At 35.3% G+C, this 17,679-nt stretch overlaps 1 protein-coding gene across 1 annotated transcript in view; it reads left to right on the plus strand.

Moving 5' to 3' along the window:
- The window catches only part of LOC115222151 (filamin-C), a 290,692-nt gene that overhangs the window by 172,552 nt on the left and 100,461 nt on the right, over window positions 1-17,679 (plus strand). Inside the window, exons 25-31 of the mRNA XM_036511485.1 lie at window positions 8,329-8,412; window positions 8,896-9,033; window positions 10,620-10,796; window positions 11,234-11,380; window positions 12,561-12,644; window positions 13,918-14,055; window positions 15,924-16,097. Of these exons, the coding sequence (XP_036367378.1) occupies window positions 8,329-8,412; window positions 8,896-9,033; window positions 10,620-10,796; window positions 11,234-11,380; window positions 12,561-12,644; window positions 13,918-14,055; window positions 15,924-16,097 (942 nt within the window). The remainder of the gene's footprint in view (window positions 1-8,328; window positions 8,413-8,895; window positions 9,034-10,619; window positions 10,797-11,233; window positions 11,381-12,560; window positions 12,645-13,917; window positions 14,056-15,923; window positions 16,098-17,679) is intronic.

Consider the following 17,679-nt stretch of genomic DNA (forward strand, 5'->3'; position numbering starts at 1 on the left):
ACAAATGAAATACAAAAACCAAAGGAAAATCTTTATAAAAACAGATTTTCCTCTTCATCAATTTTTCTAAACAAATAAACCACTTTTTTATATGTGTCCTTAATGGCTTCTATATTAATATTATATTGATATTATTATTGATTTTTTTTTATGTTTGTTTGTTTCATGTGGGACTGTGCTTGCTTATAGCTTTATTGTCAATGTAGTTAAGATTGTGTCATCTGCTTTGTTATAGTAAATTTTCTTGTTTATGATTTAAAAAAAAATTATTTTGATGTTCTGTATTAAACAGTTATATCTGATTTTATATATATATATATTCAATACAGTATTATAAAGTCATTTCAGCTGAGCAAAACTGGTTAGTAAAATCAGCTAAAACAAGTCTAATACTGTATCATATAAATATTAATATACCAATTCTATTGCCTGGTTTTCTGAATTAGAGATTCTTAGACTTAAATGTATGTATGCATTGCATTTACATGTGTATAAATCACACCCAGATTTTTCAATTAAAATCAGACATAAAATAGTGTTATTAATATACAAGTAAATACGAGTGTGTGTGTGTATTTTGTTCAGCTACCACAGGTATTTACTGTTAGTATTATTTTTGTTTTTGTGTGGTTTTTTATTATCATCATCATCATTTTCGTAGTTATTGACTTTTATATTGAATTGTCTGCAACTTAAATACATGTATTTCATTGTACTATTTTAGTATTTTTATATATAATACTATTGTTATACTATTTCATTATTGTGACATCCCTTATTTGCATTTGACATTCCTCACTTGCTATGCGTCTTCCCATATTCTTGCATGAAATATAAACACTTTGTTTCTAAACCTAAATTTAAAGAAATTCTAATATCATTTCCAGAAATATGGTAGAAATACATTAAAGGTCCAGTCTTTGGTGATATGCCATTATTAATTAAAATTAAATGGCTGTGTAGTTAAGAAGTTTGCTTTGGTTTTGGGTCCAATCCCACTGCATGGCATCTTGGGCAATGCCTTTCTGCTATAAGTCCAAACTGACCAAAGTCTTTTGAGTCGACAGAAATTGGAATAAACCTATTAAAAAATATGTGTGTGTGTTTTTCCTAAATTTGGCATGTGATAGTTGTAAACATGTAATACTGTCGTCCGTTTCTACTCTTCCATGAAAACCTGTCTGGTCATGGAATAATATTAATTTGCTTGAAAATAGATAAGGTTTAGTGACAGAAAGGGCGTCCAGCTGTAAAACTCCCACCTATTCTCTGGCACTGCCCCAGATGCTGCAGCTGAGAGGGTTCAAATTAAGGGTCAGAATGTTACTTGAGATTGAGGGCCACATAGCCCCCATGGCTCTCTCAACTCTTTCCAGATACAAACTGCCCTTTCCTCATGATATGGCTATGTAACTGACGTTCTCATATACCATACATCTGGTGGTAGGCTCTGCTACCTTGAGCTGCTTAGCTATGGCCCTCATTGATCCACTAGGGGTATCACTTAACTATTGAGAATGTTTCTTTGTTTTATCAACTAATTATATAAACTCCACCAGAAGATTTCCTGACTCTGTAAATGAAGGACCTGACCATGTTCAAGATGCTCACAACCTCTAAGTTGTTGAGGTTAGCAGTTGGAACCACAAAATTGGTATATCATAATTTTTGGTCACATTGGAATCAGCAAAACTGATGCTGTCCATACATTTGAAATAGAAATATTGTCAAAATTTGGTGCATGTCTCAGTCAAAATTTAGCAGATGCTGCATAACATTGCTTCTTTGGTACAGGGAGCATAACATTGCATTTTGGTTACATACTGCATAAAATTGCATCTTTAGATCATGCTACATGACATTACATTTTTGGTGCATATTGCATAATAAGGCATCTTCAGCACAACCAAAATTGTATTTTTGGTGTATACTGCATAACATAGCATCTCTGCATGTTACAAAATATCACATCTTTAGTGCATACTGCATAATTTGCATCCTTGGAGCATGCTGCATGGTGTTGCATCCTTGGTGCATACTGCATATCATTGCATTTTTGTATGCTGCAAAAAATTACGTTTTGTTCATGTTGCACAATATTGCATCATTGGTGCATGATGAAAGACATTATATATTTGGCACATCACATATTGCATCTTCGGTAATGATGCATAGCATTGCATCTTTGCATGCAGCAAAATATTGTATATTTAGTACATGCTGCATAATTTTGCATTTTTAGTGCATGCTGCATAATATTGCCTCTTCGTATCCTGCATGACTACATTTTTGGTGCATGATGCAGAGCATATTTCATACTTGTTGCAAACAATGTACTTGGTGCATGCTGCATAATATTGCATATTTGGTGCATGCTGCACAACACTACATCTTTTCATGTTACATAACATTGTATTTTGTGCATGTTGCATAACATTGCACCTTTGGCATATGTTGCATAACATTGTACATTTGGTGCATACAGTATAATATTGTGCCTTTGGTGCATACAGCATAATATTGTGCCTTTGGCACATACTGCATAATATTGCACCTTTAGCGCATACTGCATAATATTGCACCTTTAGCGCATACTGCAAAATATTGCACCTTTCGCACATACTACATAACAGTGCACCTTTGGCGCATACTGCACAACATTGCACCTTTGGCGCATACTGCATAACATTGCACCTTTGACGCATACTGCATCTTTTCAGGTTGTATAACATTGCATCTTTGGTGCATGCTGCGATTACATGGCACCTTTGGCACATATTTCATAACAGCGCATTTTTGTTGCATGCTGCATAATAGTGCACCTTTGGCACGTGCTGCATAACATTACATCTTTGACGCATTTTACATAACACTACATCTCTGCATCTTTGGTACATGGTGCATAACTGCATCTTTGGCATGTGCTGCATAATAACGCAAATTTGGCACATGCTGCATAACAGTGCAACTTTGTGTGCTGATAACTGCATCTCTGAGGCATGTTGTATAACCTCTCGTTTTTAGTACATGCTTCATAACATTTCATATTTGGTGCATGCTGTATAACTTTGCATCTTTGCATGCTGTACAACATTGCATATTTAGTGCATGGCACATACCATTTCATTTCAGTGCATATTGCAAAACATTACATATTTGGTGCATGTTGTCTCCCATGGCCTGCTGAAGTTTGTTCACAAATAACTGGCATCTCACCACTGTTATCTTTAACTATATTATCCAATGTGTCCTTTCTCTTTTGTTTTGAGATAGAATGTAATTTGCAGGATATTTAGCTGTTCCTTCTTGAAGGTCAGGCAACCACCTAAAGGCTCCATCATTAGCTTAAGCTTTACTTATTTGACTTGTTTTAGAAAATATATTACTCTAAAGTCATAGGTTGAAACTAAGAGTTACATCATGGTAGAGTCATATTAGTAATTAAACTACACACATACACTGTTATTTTTTTTTTTTTAGTTATTTTCCATAGTATATGCAATTAACCCTTTTCATACCAACTTGCCTGAGGCAGACCCAGTTCTATGATACAAACCTTTTATTTTCAAGTGATCTAAATTGAAATCTTTCATTAAAATTTCATGGTAATTTGTTCCAAGTACCAGCTTAATAATGAGAAAATTGAGACAAAGGGTGTGTATTTCAACAGAAATATGATGATGAAAGGGTTAAAACGCAGATGGGTCACACCGGATAATATAGGGTGTAGTGCAAGATACATGAAAGAAAAGTAAGGTAGTATGGTCATGCTTGGAAAGCCTCAGTTCATAATTCTGCTGAATCTGGACTGATTTAGTGTTACCATATATCAAAAGAAAAATTGTAACAAAAAGAGTGCCTATGACACTGTAATTCATCTTTTATATAACATATATCTTTCATTGTGTGTGTGTGTGTATATATATATATATATATATATAATATATATATATATATATATATATATACCATCAACACTATTGCATCACCAAAGCCTGCATCTGTATTTCTTAGCACTGTAGTCACAGCAATAACAGATAAATTTTCTTCCAGTATCATGTTTTGTCTACTCAGGGAGAGAAAAAAAATAACTCCCAAGCCTTTTTTAATGCCAGAATATGAGGAAGACCTCACAAATGAGAGATGTCTCAAATAATTTTATCTTGTATATTATATTTTAATATCAGTTTTCAGTATTAAAACTTATTACATTTGTTTCAATGAACTTAATTGTAATATATGCAACTTACATGAACACAATGTATGTATTTTAACAAGTAAAGTTATTATAAATATACAATTTGTCTTAACTAAAATATTATATTATTAAATGCAATATGATATTATTCAATATATAATCATTTAAATTTTAATTGTAAATGTCATAGTTTAAAATCAATCATTATAAACATTACGATTTCATAATTAACTTTTTTTTAATTATTATAGTTAACTATTAATTATTACAGTATGTGAGTGGTGGACTGGTAGAATTGATAGAGCATCCAAGAAATATGGTTTGTGATATTTAGTTACATAGGTTTATAATGACAGAGTTCAAATCCTGACTAGTTCAACTTGGTCTTTCATCCTTTTGGAAGGCTCATCATCATTGTTTAACGTCCCTTTTCCATGCTGGCATGGGTTGGAGAGCCAGCGGCTGCACCAGGCTCCACAGCTAAATGCCCTTCCTAACACCAACCACTCCAAGAGTGTTGTGGGTGCTTTTTACGTGCTTTTTAAAATAAATACCAGTCAATTAGTGATCTTTAATTAATTAACTATTCCCCATCACCACCACCACTATTAAGATGTCTGGTCGTGTGGTCAGAAACCATTAATTATTTCACTAATTATTAATTAGTTATTGATTTTTGTTGCTTAATCACAGACATATTGCTCAACAGACAATGTAAACAAATACTGTAATTATACTTAGTTTTATTATATTTATTTAAGGCCCTTTACTCCAAGCAGAGCATAGACCATCGATGATTGCTCTCCACTGTTCTCAACCCTGGGCCATCTTTTTGCCCTTCTCCAATTGGATCCCTGCCCTTACAGATTCCTCTTTGATTTTACTGTCCCTTGTCATGTTTCCCCAAGGGATGGCCTCCCCTACCCAGGTCTTGTTGGTTTTGAAATGTCATCGATGCTTCTGTATCTTTGCCTTTTTTCTAGGAAAGGATATTACCCCTACACAAACCCATTTTTATCTCTGGGTAAAAGAGATAATCCATATTAATTTGGTTTCTACCCTTTGATCTCTCCAACATGGGGCTTGTGTTTTGCTGGCATAGTTCTCAGGGTTATTGAAGCACACAAGCCAAAGCATCACAGGGCCTTACAGTAGCAGTTTTATTATGGATGAGAGAGAAATTCTTTGTAAGCTAAGTTTGAAGTCCAGTTTTGATGACCAGTGAAAGATAATTGGTACCATTCTAAATATATTCCATCAGATTTGAATGTTAATCACTATTGGATTTCACTTCTGGATATCGTCTGAAAGAAGAAGCTGTTCTTTTGAAGGCAAAATAAAATAGCAATTTGTGTATTTACCATCAAATTTGCTGGGAACATATTAAGAATTAGTTTACCAATGTAGGTGTTTTATCGATTTCCAAAACTGACACTCGGTCAGAAACATGAATGAAGATCTTCCCTTAACAGTTGACCGGTAGTTACTCTATTGAAACCCTACTACCATAACCCACTGCCATGGAAAAATGAAATTCAAAGTTAGACTGGCTGTATTTGAACTCAGACTGTCTCGTAACATTAGCTTAAAATCAAAATGACTTATTTTATTTAGCTCTCTATCAATACTACCATGCACCACCACTCTCCTTTAATTACGATTAATTACATCTAATAAATTTTGATTTACTTTCAAATTAATTATATATATGTATGTATGTAATGTTGTTGTTGTTATTGCCATTTTTAATATTGTTGTTATCAATGTTGTTTTCACTGTTATTATTTATATCTTTAACTTATTGTTTTCTTAATTTGTTATTAGATTGATTTTGCTCCTAAATTATAATTACCATTATCTGTTTATTGTTATTGCCATCATTATAGTTATTATTATTATTATTATTATTATTCCACCGAGGTCAACTTTGCTTTCATCCTTTCAGGGTCAATGAATTAAGTACCAGTAAAACACTGGGGTCAATACAATCAACTAGCACCCACCCCACAAATTTGAGACTTTGTGCCCTTAGTAGAAAAGATTATAGCTATTATTATTAATATTATGGCAGTGAGCTGGCAGAATTGTTAACACACCAGACAAAACACTCAGTGACATTGTTTGTGTTTACATTCTGAGTTCAAATACCAATAAGATTCACTTTGCTTTCTCATTCTTTCAGGGTCAATAAAATTAATATTAGTTCAGCATTGGAGTCACTGTAATCAACTGGACCCTTCCCACCAAAAAACTGCAAGCCCTACATTTATAGTAGTAGAAAGAATTATTCTTATTATTTTGGTTTGGCTCAGGTTTGATCTTATTCCTAATAGGATTCATGTGGGTAGCGGGTTACTACCTGTAACCTTAGGTATCCACAAGTTTTCAGCAGTCTTTCAAGTGCTTCATCATCATTGTTCGACCGTGGTCGAGACAATGGAATTTACCATGTTGCGCCAGACTTCACGGTCCATCATAGCATTACGGAGGTCCTGTTGCTGGATGCCTGTATCCCTGGAGATTACATCAGGGTAGGAGAGTGTGCGCCCTCTGGTGTTGCGAGTAGATGGCTTCCAGAGGAGAAGAGTAGAGATTACTTCTTTTTCAGCTCTACAACAATGTCCAGCAAACTGGACTCTCCTACCTTTCACAAGAGATGACACAGGTGGTAATTTCCCATATATTTGCATTTTAGTTGGATGGTGCTTAGAAACCCCCTGATAATCTTTGCTGTCCCTAAGAGACAACCTTTCTGTAGGGGCTCTAACAGGCATTCTATTTCAATCTCCTTCGGCCATTTGTCTATACCTTTGTAATATTTTGGTAGAATCTTCAGCAAAGATGCCATGTTAAGCAAGGATAAGAAGAAGAATTCTTCCTGATTTTTGGTGCAAGACCAATTTTGAGGGGAGGGGACAAGTCAATTACATTGACCCCAGGACTTGGTTGGTACTTATTTTATCAACACTGAAAGGAAGAAAGGTAAGGTGATTCTTGGTGGAATTTGAAAAGGCCAAGGAAATGCCATTAAGCATTTTGTCCAATCCACAATTGTACCTGCCATCTCACTTCCTTAATAATGATCAAAATCAAAATCACTGACCTGGTCAATGCACATCCAAGTGTGATCATTGCCAGGGCTGTGGATTGGATCCCATGCCGGTGGCATATAAAAAGCACCATTTGAGTGTGATCGTTGCCAGTGTCACCTTACTGGCACATGTGCTGGTGGCACGTGAAAAACAACATTCGAACATGGTCATTGCCAGTGCCACCTGACTGGCTCCCATGCAAGTAGCATGTAAAAGACACCTTTTGAGAATGGTCGTTGCCAGAACCACCTGACTGGCCCTCATGCTGGTGGCACGTAAAAGCACCCACTACACTCTCGGAGTGGTTGGCGTTAGGAAGGGCATCTAGCTGTAGAAACTTTGCCAGATCAGATTGGAGCCTGGTGCAGCCTTCTGGTTCACCAGTCCTCAATCAAACCGTGTAACCCATGCCAGCATGGAAAGCAGACATTAAACGATGAATAATAATAATAATAATCACACAAGGCCTAAAATTTTGTGGAAGGCAACTAGGTAATTACAACAACCCCAGTGTTCAACATTATCAACACCGAAATGATGAAAGGCATAGTTGAACTCCATGGAATTTGAACTCAAAACATAAAGAATCGGAAAAATTCTGCTGAACACTTTGTCCGATGCATTTGCAATTTTACCATCTCACCACATTATTATTATTATTATTATCCTCAATAATAATAACAAAAGTAATAATGGTTTCAAATTTCGCCACAAGACCAGCCATTTTGGTGGGAGGGGATCTGTCAATTACATCCCAGTGTTTTGCTGGTACTTAATTTATTGACCCCAAAAGGATGAAAAGCAAAGTTGACCTCGGTGGAATTCGAACTCAGAACATAGTGTCAGACGAAATACTGCTAAGCATTTTGCCCAGTGTGCTAATGATTCTGCCAGCTCACCACTTTAAATAATAATAATAATAATAATAATAATTATTATAATAAAAATTGTACCATTTTATTGCTATGAAGTTATTGTTTAAAATAATATGAATAGTTGTTTCTGGAGAATTTCTTATTTTCCTGTTCTGTTTTACAGCTCCTGATGGGAAAGAACTTCCAGTGAAACTGAAGAACAAGGGTGATCACATTTATCAAGCGGAATGGACTCCCGTAGTTGTTGGTATGTCCTTCTTAAACCTTATCATTTTCACAGATGCTCTTCTGTCTCCCACCCTTCTTTAACCCACAACTCTCTTCTGATATATTTTCTATCGTTTATCTTTCACTTGGTTCAGTCATTGGATTGTGGCTATGCTGGGGCACCATTTTCAAGGGTTTAGTTGAAAAATCAACCCACTTTTTTTGTTTTGGGTTTTTTTTTTTTTCATTTTTAACATTTGATATTTGTTTTGATATTCACTTGCAAGTGATATTTACCTGTGCACAGGTAAGACAGTGCTATCAAAGGGTCTGGCACATATGGTATTGTCTAGACAATTAACTAAATTAATTAGACATTAACTAAATACAGCTATACTTCTTATCCATCACTTTACTAAATCTGTCCCCTTCTCTATTAATTCAATTTATATAGACAAATTTAACAGGGCCTTTTTTCCTGTTTCTTGACTTTTTACCTTTTTATCATTTCTCTTACTTATAGGGGACCACAAAATACAAGTTGCTTATGCAAGTAGCCCAATAAAAAACAGTCCTTTCACTGCCAAAGCGTATGATGCTGGTAGGGTTACAGTGAATCCTGCAACAAAAGGAAATCTTGGCAAACCAGTAGAATTTATGCGTAAGTTGACTTTAAAAAAAAAATTACTTTTTTGTGACTTTTTTATTTCTTTCCTTTTGATAGTTTTTATATTTGAAATTTTCATTGTAATTCTTTTACATAAGTCACTGGACAGTGGCCATGCTGGAGCACTACTTTTAAGTGTTTAGTCAAAAGAACAAACCTCAGCATGCCTTTTAAAATTTTTTAAAGCCTATTACTATATGTTCTATTAATTTTTGCTGAACCACTAAGTTATGGAAACGTCAACAAACCATTACCTGTTGTGACGTTGTAGCAGGGTGCACTCGTACCAGTGCTGCATAAATTCCCTCGTGCCAGTGGCACATAGAAAGCGTTCAGCATACTCTGTAAAGTGATTGGTGTTAGGAAGGGCATCCAGCCATAGAAACCATGACACAACAGACAACTGGAGTTTGGACAGCTCCCCAGCTGGCTACTTCCTGTCAAACTGTCCAACCCATGGCGGCATGGAAAACAAACGTTAAATAATGATGATCATATATATATATATAGTAAATGAAAGACAGAAGATGGAATATATGAGAAATTTGTATTAATCACGACAATTGTTTCGACACATCTAGTGTTGATCCCTCATGGGTGGGACACTTAACAACTGGTTCAGGTGTATCCAGCTGTGCAGATGTCTCATTGAGTGATATATAGACACAACTCATTAAAATAATAGTTCTGCAAAATGTATCTTCTCATTTTGTAGAAAGAGAAGCAGTAAAGCGAAGGAAATGTCTTCATTTATATAGAAGATCAAACTAAAATCACAGATGATATATATATATATAATATATATATATATATATATATATATATATCATCATCATCATCATCATCATCATTTAACGTCTGCTTTCCATGCTAGCATTTGTTGGACGATTTGACTGAGGACTGGCGAACCAGATAGCTGCACCAGGCTCCAATCTTGATCTAGCAGAGTTCCTACAGCTGGATGCCCTTCCTAACACCAACCACTCCGAGAGTGTAGTGGGTGCTTTTACGTGCCACCGGCACGAGGGCCAGTCAAGCGATACTGGCAACAGTTATGCTCAAATGGTGTTTTTTTACATGCTACCTGCACAGGAGCCAGTCCAGCGGCACTGGCAATGACCTCACTCAAATGTTTTTTCATGTGCCACCAGCACATATATACATATATATATATAAGTATATGCGTGTATGCTTGCAGACAGAATGGTTACCACATCAGACAAAATGCTTAGCAGCATTTCTTTTGTCTCTTTTCAAATCTCACCAGGGTTAGCTTTGTTTTTCATCCTGCCAAAATCAATAAAATAAAGCACCAGTTAAGAATTAGGTCAATGGAATCTGCTAACCATCTCCCACTAAAATAGTTGGCCTTGCACCAATTTTAAACCATCATCATCATCATAATTATTATTATCATCATTATCCTCTTTTAATTTTGTTCCCATTTCTTGTTGAGTGTCATCCTGACACCTAGGGCAAAGAAACTTACTGTATGCATCGGTAAGTCATTAAAATAAACAAACCAGATTGTTCATTTACAAAACCATTATTATTATTATTGTTATTATTATTATTACTAGTGGATACCAGTAAAGCAGGAATTGGTAATATTGAAATTCTTGTGTCAGTAAATGGAGAAACTGTACCAAACTATTTTAAGCAAGAAACAAAAGATTCTTGCTTCAGAATATCCTTTACACCACAAGAACCGTCCAAACATATGGTACATGTCAAATTCAATGGAGAGCCAGTTCCAGGTAAGAATTCTCTTGAAATCAAGTATCATGTATATATGTGTCTTTCTGAGAAAGAGAGGTGGGGGAAGAGAGTCTGCTAATGTTCTTTGGTTTTTGTGCAAAACTAGATACACACAAAACACACATAATGATAATAATGTGGTGTGAATATTTTCATCTCTCCTTCAAATATGTATACTGGGTGTTCAAAAAGTCTCTCCACAGTAAGTATTGTAAAATAAATATTTATAAGATGGTATAAGACTACAAAAGGGTATATTAGATTTTACAAGACTTTAATAAACTTTATAAGGGGTGTTGAAAGTGTCATGCTTCATTTTCAATCTTTTACTGCCATGTGAGCACTTCCTAGGCTGATTACCGCAGGAACAAAAAACATTCACTGCTGAGATATTTTTTGAACACCCTGTATTTCTGATATATTTGTGTTTCCACAGGAAGTCCTTTCCCAGTCAGGATCCTAAACAGTGAGCGTATCCATGTTTCTGGACAAGCCCTCCAGTTGGCATCAGCCAATACCCTTTCCAGTTTTAAGATCGATCCTAAAGGTGCAGGGGAAGGAGATGTTACTGTCAACATTACAGGTAACTATTATCGGATTGTTGCTTTCTTTTTGTTTTGTTTTTAATTATTTATTTATTGGTATTTGTTTTAATAAATTTTTCTCCAATGCCACTGAGTTTAGGAAGTGATTTAATGAAACAAATTATCATCATCATTTTCCTCACTGTTATCATCTTCATCAACATCATCTCACTCGACATCGTCACCATCATTGCCATCATTATTGTCATCATCATCTTTCTCATCTTTGTCCTCTTCATTAGCACCATCTATTTGCCATATTTATCATTACTAAAGCTATCATCATCATCAAAAATATCTTCACTACTGAAATTGTCATTGACAATAACCTTAATACCATCTTAATTGTCATCACGATCACCATCATCATCTCCAATGTTGAAGTTATCATCATCATCTTTACATTGTTTACATTTGATGGATAGTTGTCCTCATCTTGTTTGTTGTTAACACGTTTCGGCTGATATACCCTCTAGCCTTCATCAGGTGTCATGGAGAAATTTCAAACCTGGGTTCTCATTCTTAAGATATTTTTTGATATTATCATTATTATTCAAGTCACTGCCTGGAATCGATCTTGGAATCTTGGGGTTAGTAGCCCATGCTCTTAACCACTATGCCATATGCCTACGGGCATATATCCATCAAATGTAAATAATGTAAATAATTCCTCATCTCTTCTCATGATATAGAACTGTATCATCATCTTTATTGTCATCAAGGTGAATAGCCATTAGTTTAGAGTGCTGCATTCACAATCATAATATCATAAGTTCAGTTCCTGGACTGGACAGTTCATTATGTCCTTGAGCAAGGTACTTCATTTCATGTTGCATTAGTCTAGTCAGCTAAAAACAAATACCTTCTCTCTCTCCTTCCTGCTGTCACGTCCCTGATGTTCCACGGAGTCAAGAATTGAAGGGCCAATAATGTGTTTATATCTACTCTCAGACACATCACAAGTACCTTAAACAATTAGCAAAAACATGGTACAAGGTACCAAGAGTGACAGCTAAACTTTAACAACCTTGTCTGAAAATTTCTGGTTTTGTGCCTGCCTCAAAAATCAAATGATTTTCAATTTAATGTATTGATTTTTTTTTTTCTTTTTCTCGTTTTTACCCTTTTCTTTAATTACTCTTTTAAAACAATCTGTGTCTCTGTACTCTTATTTTCCAGGACCAAGTGGTAGACAAGTCCCAGCCAGAGTATCTGGTAGCCCCACTTCAGTTTACAGAGTGGATTTTACCCCAACAGAAATAGGTAAGTCTGAACACTTGGTAGGATTAGATTGTCTGTTAACTTAACTCATTTCTTACCATATTTCTGTTGAAATATGCTGCCTCTGTTTTGCTTCATTTTGACAGTAATGAAGAATTTAGGAAAGTAACTTTGTCAGTACTAAACCATTTTTTTAGCACATATCTGTTAAACTGTATTGTTTTGCTCTAATTGATTTTTGAAAATAATGAAGAATTTAGGAAAATAGCTTCATTTATTAAAATGGAATTTTAATGAAAGGTTTTAATTTAGATTAGTTTAAGACATGAAGTTTGTATCATGGACTCAAGGATAGTCTTTGGCAGGTTTGTAACAAAAGGGTTAACTATCTGTACTAGTGTAGTGGACAGAAAGAATTGGTAGAGCATTGAACAAAGTGACTTGTGGTATTTAAGCAGATTGATGGAATTGGTAGAACATCAGAGAGATTATCTTATGGTATTTGGTTTATCTCTTTAATGTTCTGAATTCAAAACCTGTTTGGGTTAACCTTTTCTTTTGAACATGGAACTGCCAAGCACTCTGGCTAAAATCATTTTGCCTCTCTACCTACAACTGGCAGAAAAGGAAGGGTATGGCAAATAGTGCAGGTCCAAGATATCACCAGAAATTCTAAGATGTTTCCCACTGAAGTGGCCTTTCATCATAAATTGGATCTAGGGCCTAAAAGAAAATCAACATAAAATGCCCGTAATTCATTCTGTAATGGCTGATATGATTTTAAACAATGGCAGAAACCATTCCACTTTGATGATGCGGTATTTAATGCTTGGATTTTCACTTGTGGCAGATAGCCTTGACAGTGGCACATGTTAGTGTGTGTGTGTATGTGTGAAGGTGCATGGCTCAGTAGTTACAGCATCAGGCTCCCAATCAGGAGGTAGTGAGTTCGATTCCTGGACTAGGCTGTGTTGTGTTGTTTTCTTGAGCAAGGCACTTTATTTCACGTTGGTCCAGTTGATTCAGCTGTAGAAATGAGTTGTGATCTCACTGGTGCCAAGCTGTATCAGTCTTTGTTTTTCCCTTTGATAACTTCGATGGAAAGGAGAGGGGAGGCTGGTATGCATGATTGGTTGCTGGTCTTCCACCAACAACCTTGCCCAGACTTGTGCCTCAGAGAGTAACTTTGTAGGTGCAATCCCATGGTCATCCATGACCAAAACAGGTCTTTACCACAGACAGACAGATACTTCATTTAACATTATAATTATTTTTTTAAGGGTGTATACATAACACATATTAACATTTCTTTCAGGTAAACACACAATCAAAGTATGCTACGATGATGTTGAGATAAAAGGTAGCCCTTTCTATTGCAATGTCTTTGATGCCAACTTATCAATTGTGAAAGGATCTTCCAGAGCCTATTTGAACAGAAGCATAACCATTCTTGGTAAGTATCCTTCCACTGATACACAACCATGTTGTCAATCAATCCAGTATTGAGATAAGGAACAGCTGCTTTTAGGATACTGGTTTAAGGTTTAAAATTTGGAGATCAATTAACCTTGTCTTTATATCATCCTGTGTTTTTAACACATTACTGCATGGTAACTGGGTACATGAGGTTCTATGCATGTGTACTTGAAGCAAATTAACTTGTTTTTAATAGTGGGGTACATTTCATAATTGTCCACATTTCATATGATATAGTACACACATTTTATTGTTGTTGGCCAATAGAAAGCGGTTGTGAGAACTGATTTGTATATAATTAGCATGTTACATCACCAGCAAGAATTTAATCAGTGCAGTGAAGTTTAAACATTGCTAATAACAAAGGAGAAAGAAAGTCACATCAAAATATCTGGATAGAATTTCAGAAAGTTATGATCAAAGGATAAACGTTGAAATCAGGAACAGCAGAAGGGTGATTTGAAAGGAGAAATCCTATATTGTGGACTGTTACTTCCTTCATTGATGAAGGACCATATAAAATTAAGAGGCAAGCATTAATTTCATTTGCCCTGGTTACAGATTGTATATGTGCACAGGGACAAGTCTTAGAGAGAACAGTGTCCTCCACCCCACTCACTTTACTGGGTGAGCAAGATATGCACCCAACAGACTTAAATATAAAAACCCATCAAAGGAGAGTTTGTTGCAGAGAAGGTATCAGTTAATTACACCTGGAGAGGAAATATGCACCAACAGGTGACATTTCTAATTGAAAACAACATTGCTGTTCCCTACTGTCACTTTAGAGCATACATTTTTGAAACTTCCATAACATAACAATAATAAAGCATAGTAATAATGATATTAATAATAATAATAATTATTATAATAATAATAATAGAATAACTCAAATATGGACTTAACAGAGAAAAGAAATTGGTACGACCATAAACCCGAAGGCATCATCGAAAATGATAATGCAAAGATCCTGTGGGATTTTGATTCAGTGTGACTATGAGGTAGAGAATAGGAAGCCAGACATAGTCTTAATTGAGAAAGAAAACAAACTATGCTGGATCATAGATATAGCATACCCAGCTGACAACAAGGTGTGCATTAAGGTAGAAAGAAAAGTCGATAGATATGACAGGTTAGCTTGGGAGGTTAAGCTGTTGTGGTTGATGCAAAAGGTGGCAGTAGTACCAATAATTGTCGGAGACTTGGGAACAGTGAGTAAAAATCTTGAGAAGTACATGGAACAAATAAGGGCTGCAATAAGGGTGGAGCACTTGCAGAAAACAGCACAGCTTGGAACCGCTCAAATTTTCTGGAAGGTGCTCGAAAAATAAGGGACTTTACCTTAGTTCACTGGTAGTGAACAGCTGACACCATAGTACATCTCCAGTGTGAGAAGCTGTGCAAAGGCAATGATAATAATAGAATAACTCAAAACAATCTTGATGGACAACACACTATACAGTAAGCACCTAATAATCTAAAACTGCCCAACTCCTGCAACATATACTTGACAAGATTAAGGCCCAGTCAAATAACACAACCCACATTATTCATGTGACATATGACACAACAAACACTAATATTACAAGAAAAAGAGAAACTAAATCTAATGCCAAAACAAACTGAAGCAGAAGACCAACAGGAAGAGTCTACACTCCTCCAGTCTTTACAAAAAACATGAACACAATGTTGCCATACACCTCAGGAACATGGAGTTGTACCAGATGATGCAGTAGAAACTTGCAAGAAACTACCGAAGGAAAACTCGAAAATAACAATGTTAGTAATAATAATAAAAATAATGATAATAATAATAATGGTGATAATACCAAATTTCTATTTCAGTTGATACATCTCCTTCGGGTGAAGGTCACTTAGAAGCTGAGGTCAAATGCAAAGGGACTTTGGTACGCAGCAATGTCCAAGATTTAGGGGCAGGCAAACATGAGGTAACCTTCACCCCCCGTGAAGCATCTACCCACATGGTCACACTGTTGTTTAATGGGTACCCTTTACCAGGTAAGCAGTTTCATTTTTCATTTGTTATATTACATTGGGAGACTGTTTATTTACATGTACTTCACTGGCCAAACAAAATATCAGATGAGGAGCTGTCACAAACTCATTGCAAAAGGCCTTTGAAATAAAATGCTGGCAGATCATATACATACATACATACATACATACATACATACATACATACATATATATATATTATATATATATATACACACACATATATATATACACACGCACACACACATATATATATACACACACACACAGACGCACGTGCTATCATTACACACATACACACACATACCTCCTTCTCTTGCACTCTCCTGTCTTTGAAAGAACTTTTTCTTCACCCATTCCCTTCCCGTCATTCAAAATGTGACCACGTGTGTACTGTTGGCGATTATTTTTTTCCTCCGTCTTCCCTTCCTTGGATCTTTCTTTTCCTATGTTTCTGACGAAGAGCTCCACTCGAAACGTTAAATCCTCTTTCTTTCCTTTCTTGAGCGTCCAATAACAGATTACTTGTTCCATATCCCCGCGTTGTTGTGTTTTCTCTTTGTATTTTCATGTTTGGATTAACTTTATATATATACACATATATATATACACATACACGTATATATATATACACACACACACACATATATATATTTATATATATATATGTATGTATAGAGAGAGAAAGGCATGTGCTCAGAATGGACCAGAGGCAGGATACCAATAGTTGCATGAAATTAGACACTACCTAAATAGCCAAAGAAGATCTCATAAAACAGATGAAAGTGAACTGTTAGTAATGGACCTTGCAGACCACAGAAAGTTAGTAACAAAAAAAAAAGAAAGAAAAGAAAATGGCCATAATGGTGTTGAACTGTTGAAGTGTTACTTTCCAGCTGACAGTCCAATGATTAAAACAAAGAATGAAAGAATAACAGAATATGTGAACAAGTTATAAAAATGCTTCGGACCACATTACATTTCATTTACTCATGAAGCGCTCTCTCTCCCTCTTTCTTCCCCACCCTTCATATATATATGTGTGTGTGTGTGTGTATATATATATATATATATATAAAATTGTTTAAAGAAAACAGAGATTACACATAGAATATTCATTTTTTAATCATTGTGCAGCCATATTAAGTTCTTTTTTGCCTACGTGATGTTTCAGCCATTTGTCTGTGTCCATACTTGCACGTTAAAATGTGTTATGATGTAATCGCTAACAAATGGCTGAAACATCAAATAGGCAGAAAAGAAGAACTTAATATGACTGCACAATTGTTAAAAAATGAATATTCTATATATATTCTGTTTTGTTTAAACTATTAATTATTTCTCTTATATTGAAAAGAAATTAAGTCTCTATAGGAACAACTGGATTTTCGGAAGTGAAAAGTACTAAGAATGGTCAAACTAGCCAACCACAAACATTAGTAAATAAGCACATGACCGATAACTAAGATTATCAATTGATAATAGCACAAAACTGATTCCCGCTCAGATAACATACCCCTAAAAAAATTTTTTTCTAAGAAACTTTTGGCAAACAGGCCTATATAAATAAATAACTAATATATAT

The sequence above is a fragment of the Octopus sinensis genome, linkage group LG19, assembly GCF_006345805.1.
Source record: "Octopus sinensis linkage group LG19, ASM634580v1, whole genome shotgun sequence".
In the NCBI taxonomy this organism is placed as follows: domain Eukaryota; kingdom Metazoa; phylum Mollusca; class Cephalopoda; order Octopoda; family Octopodidae; genus Octopus; species Octopus sinensis.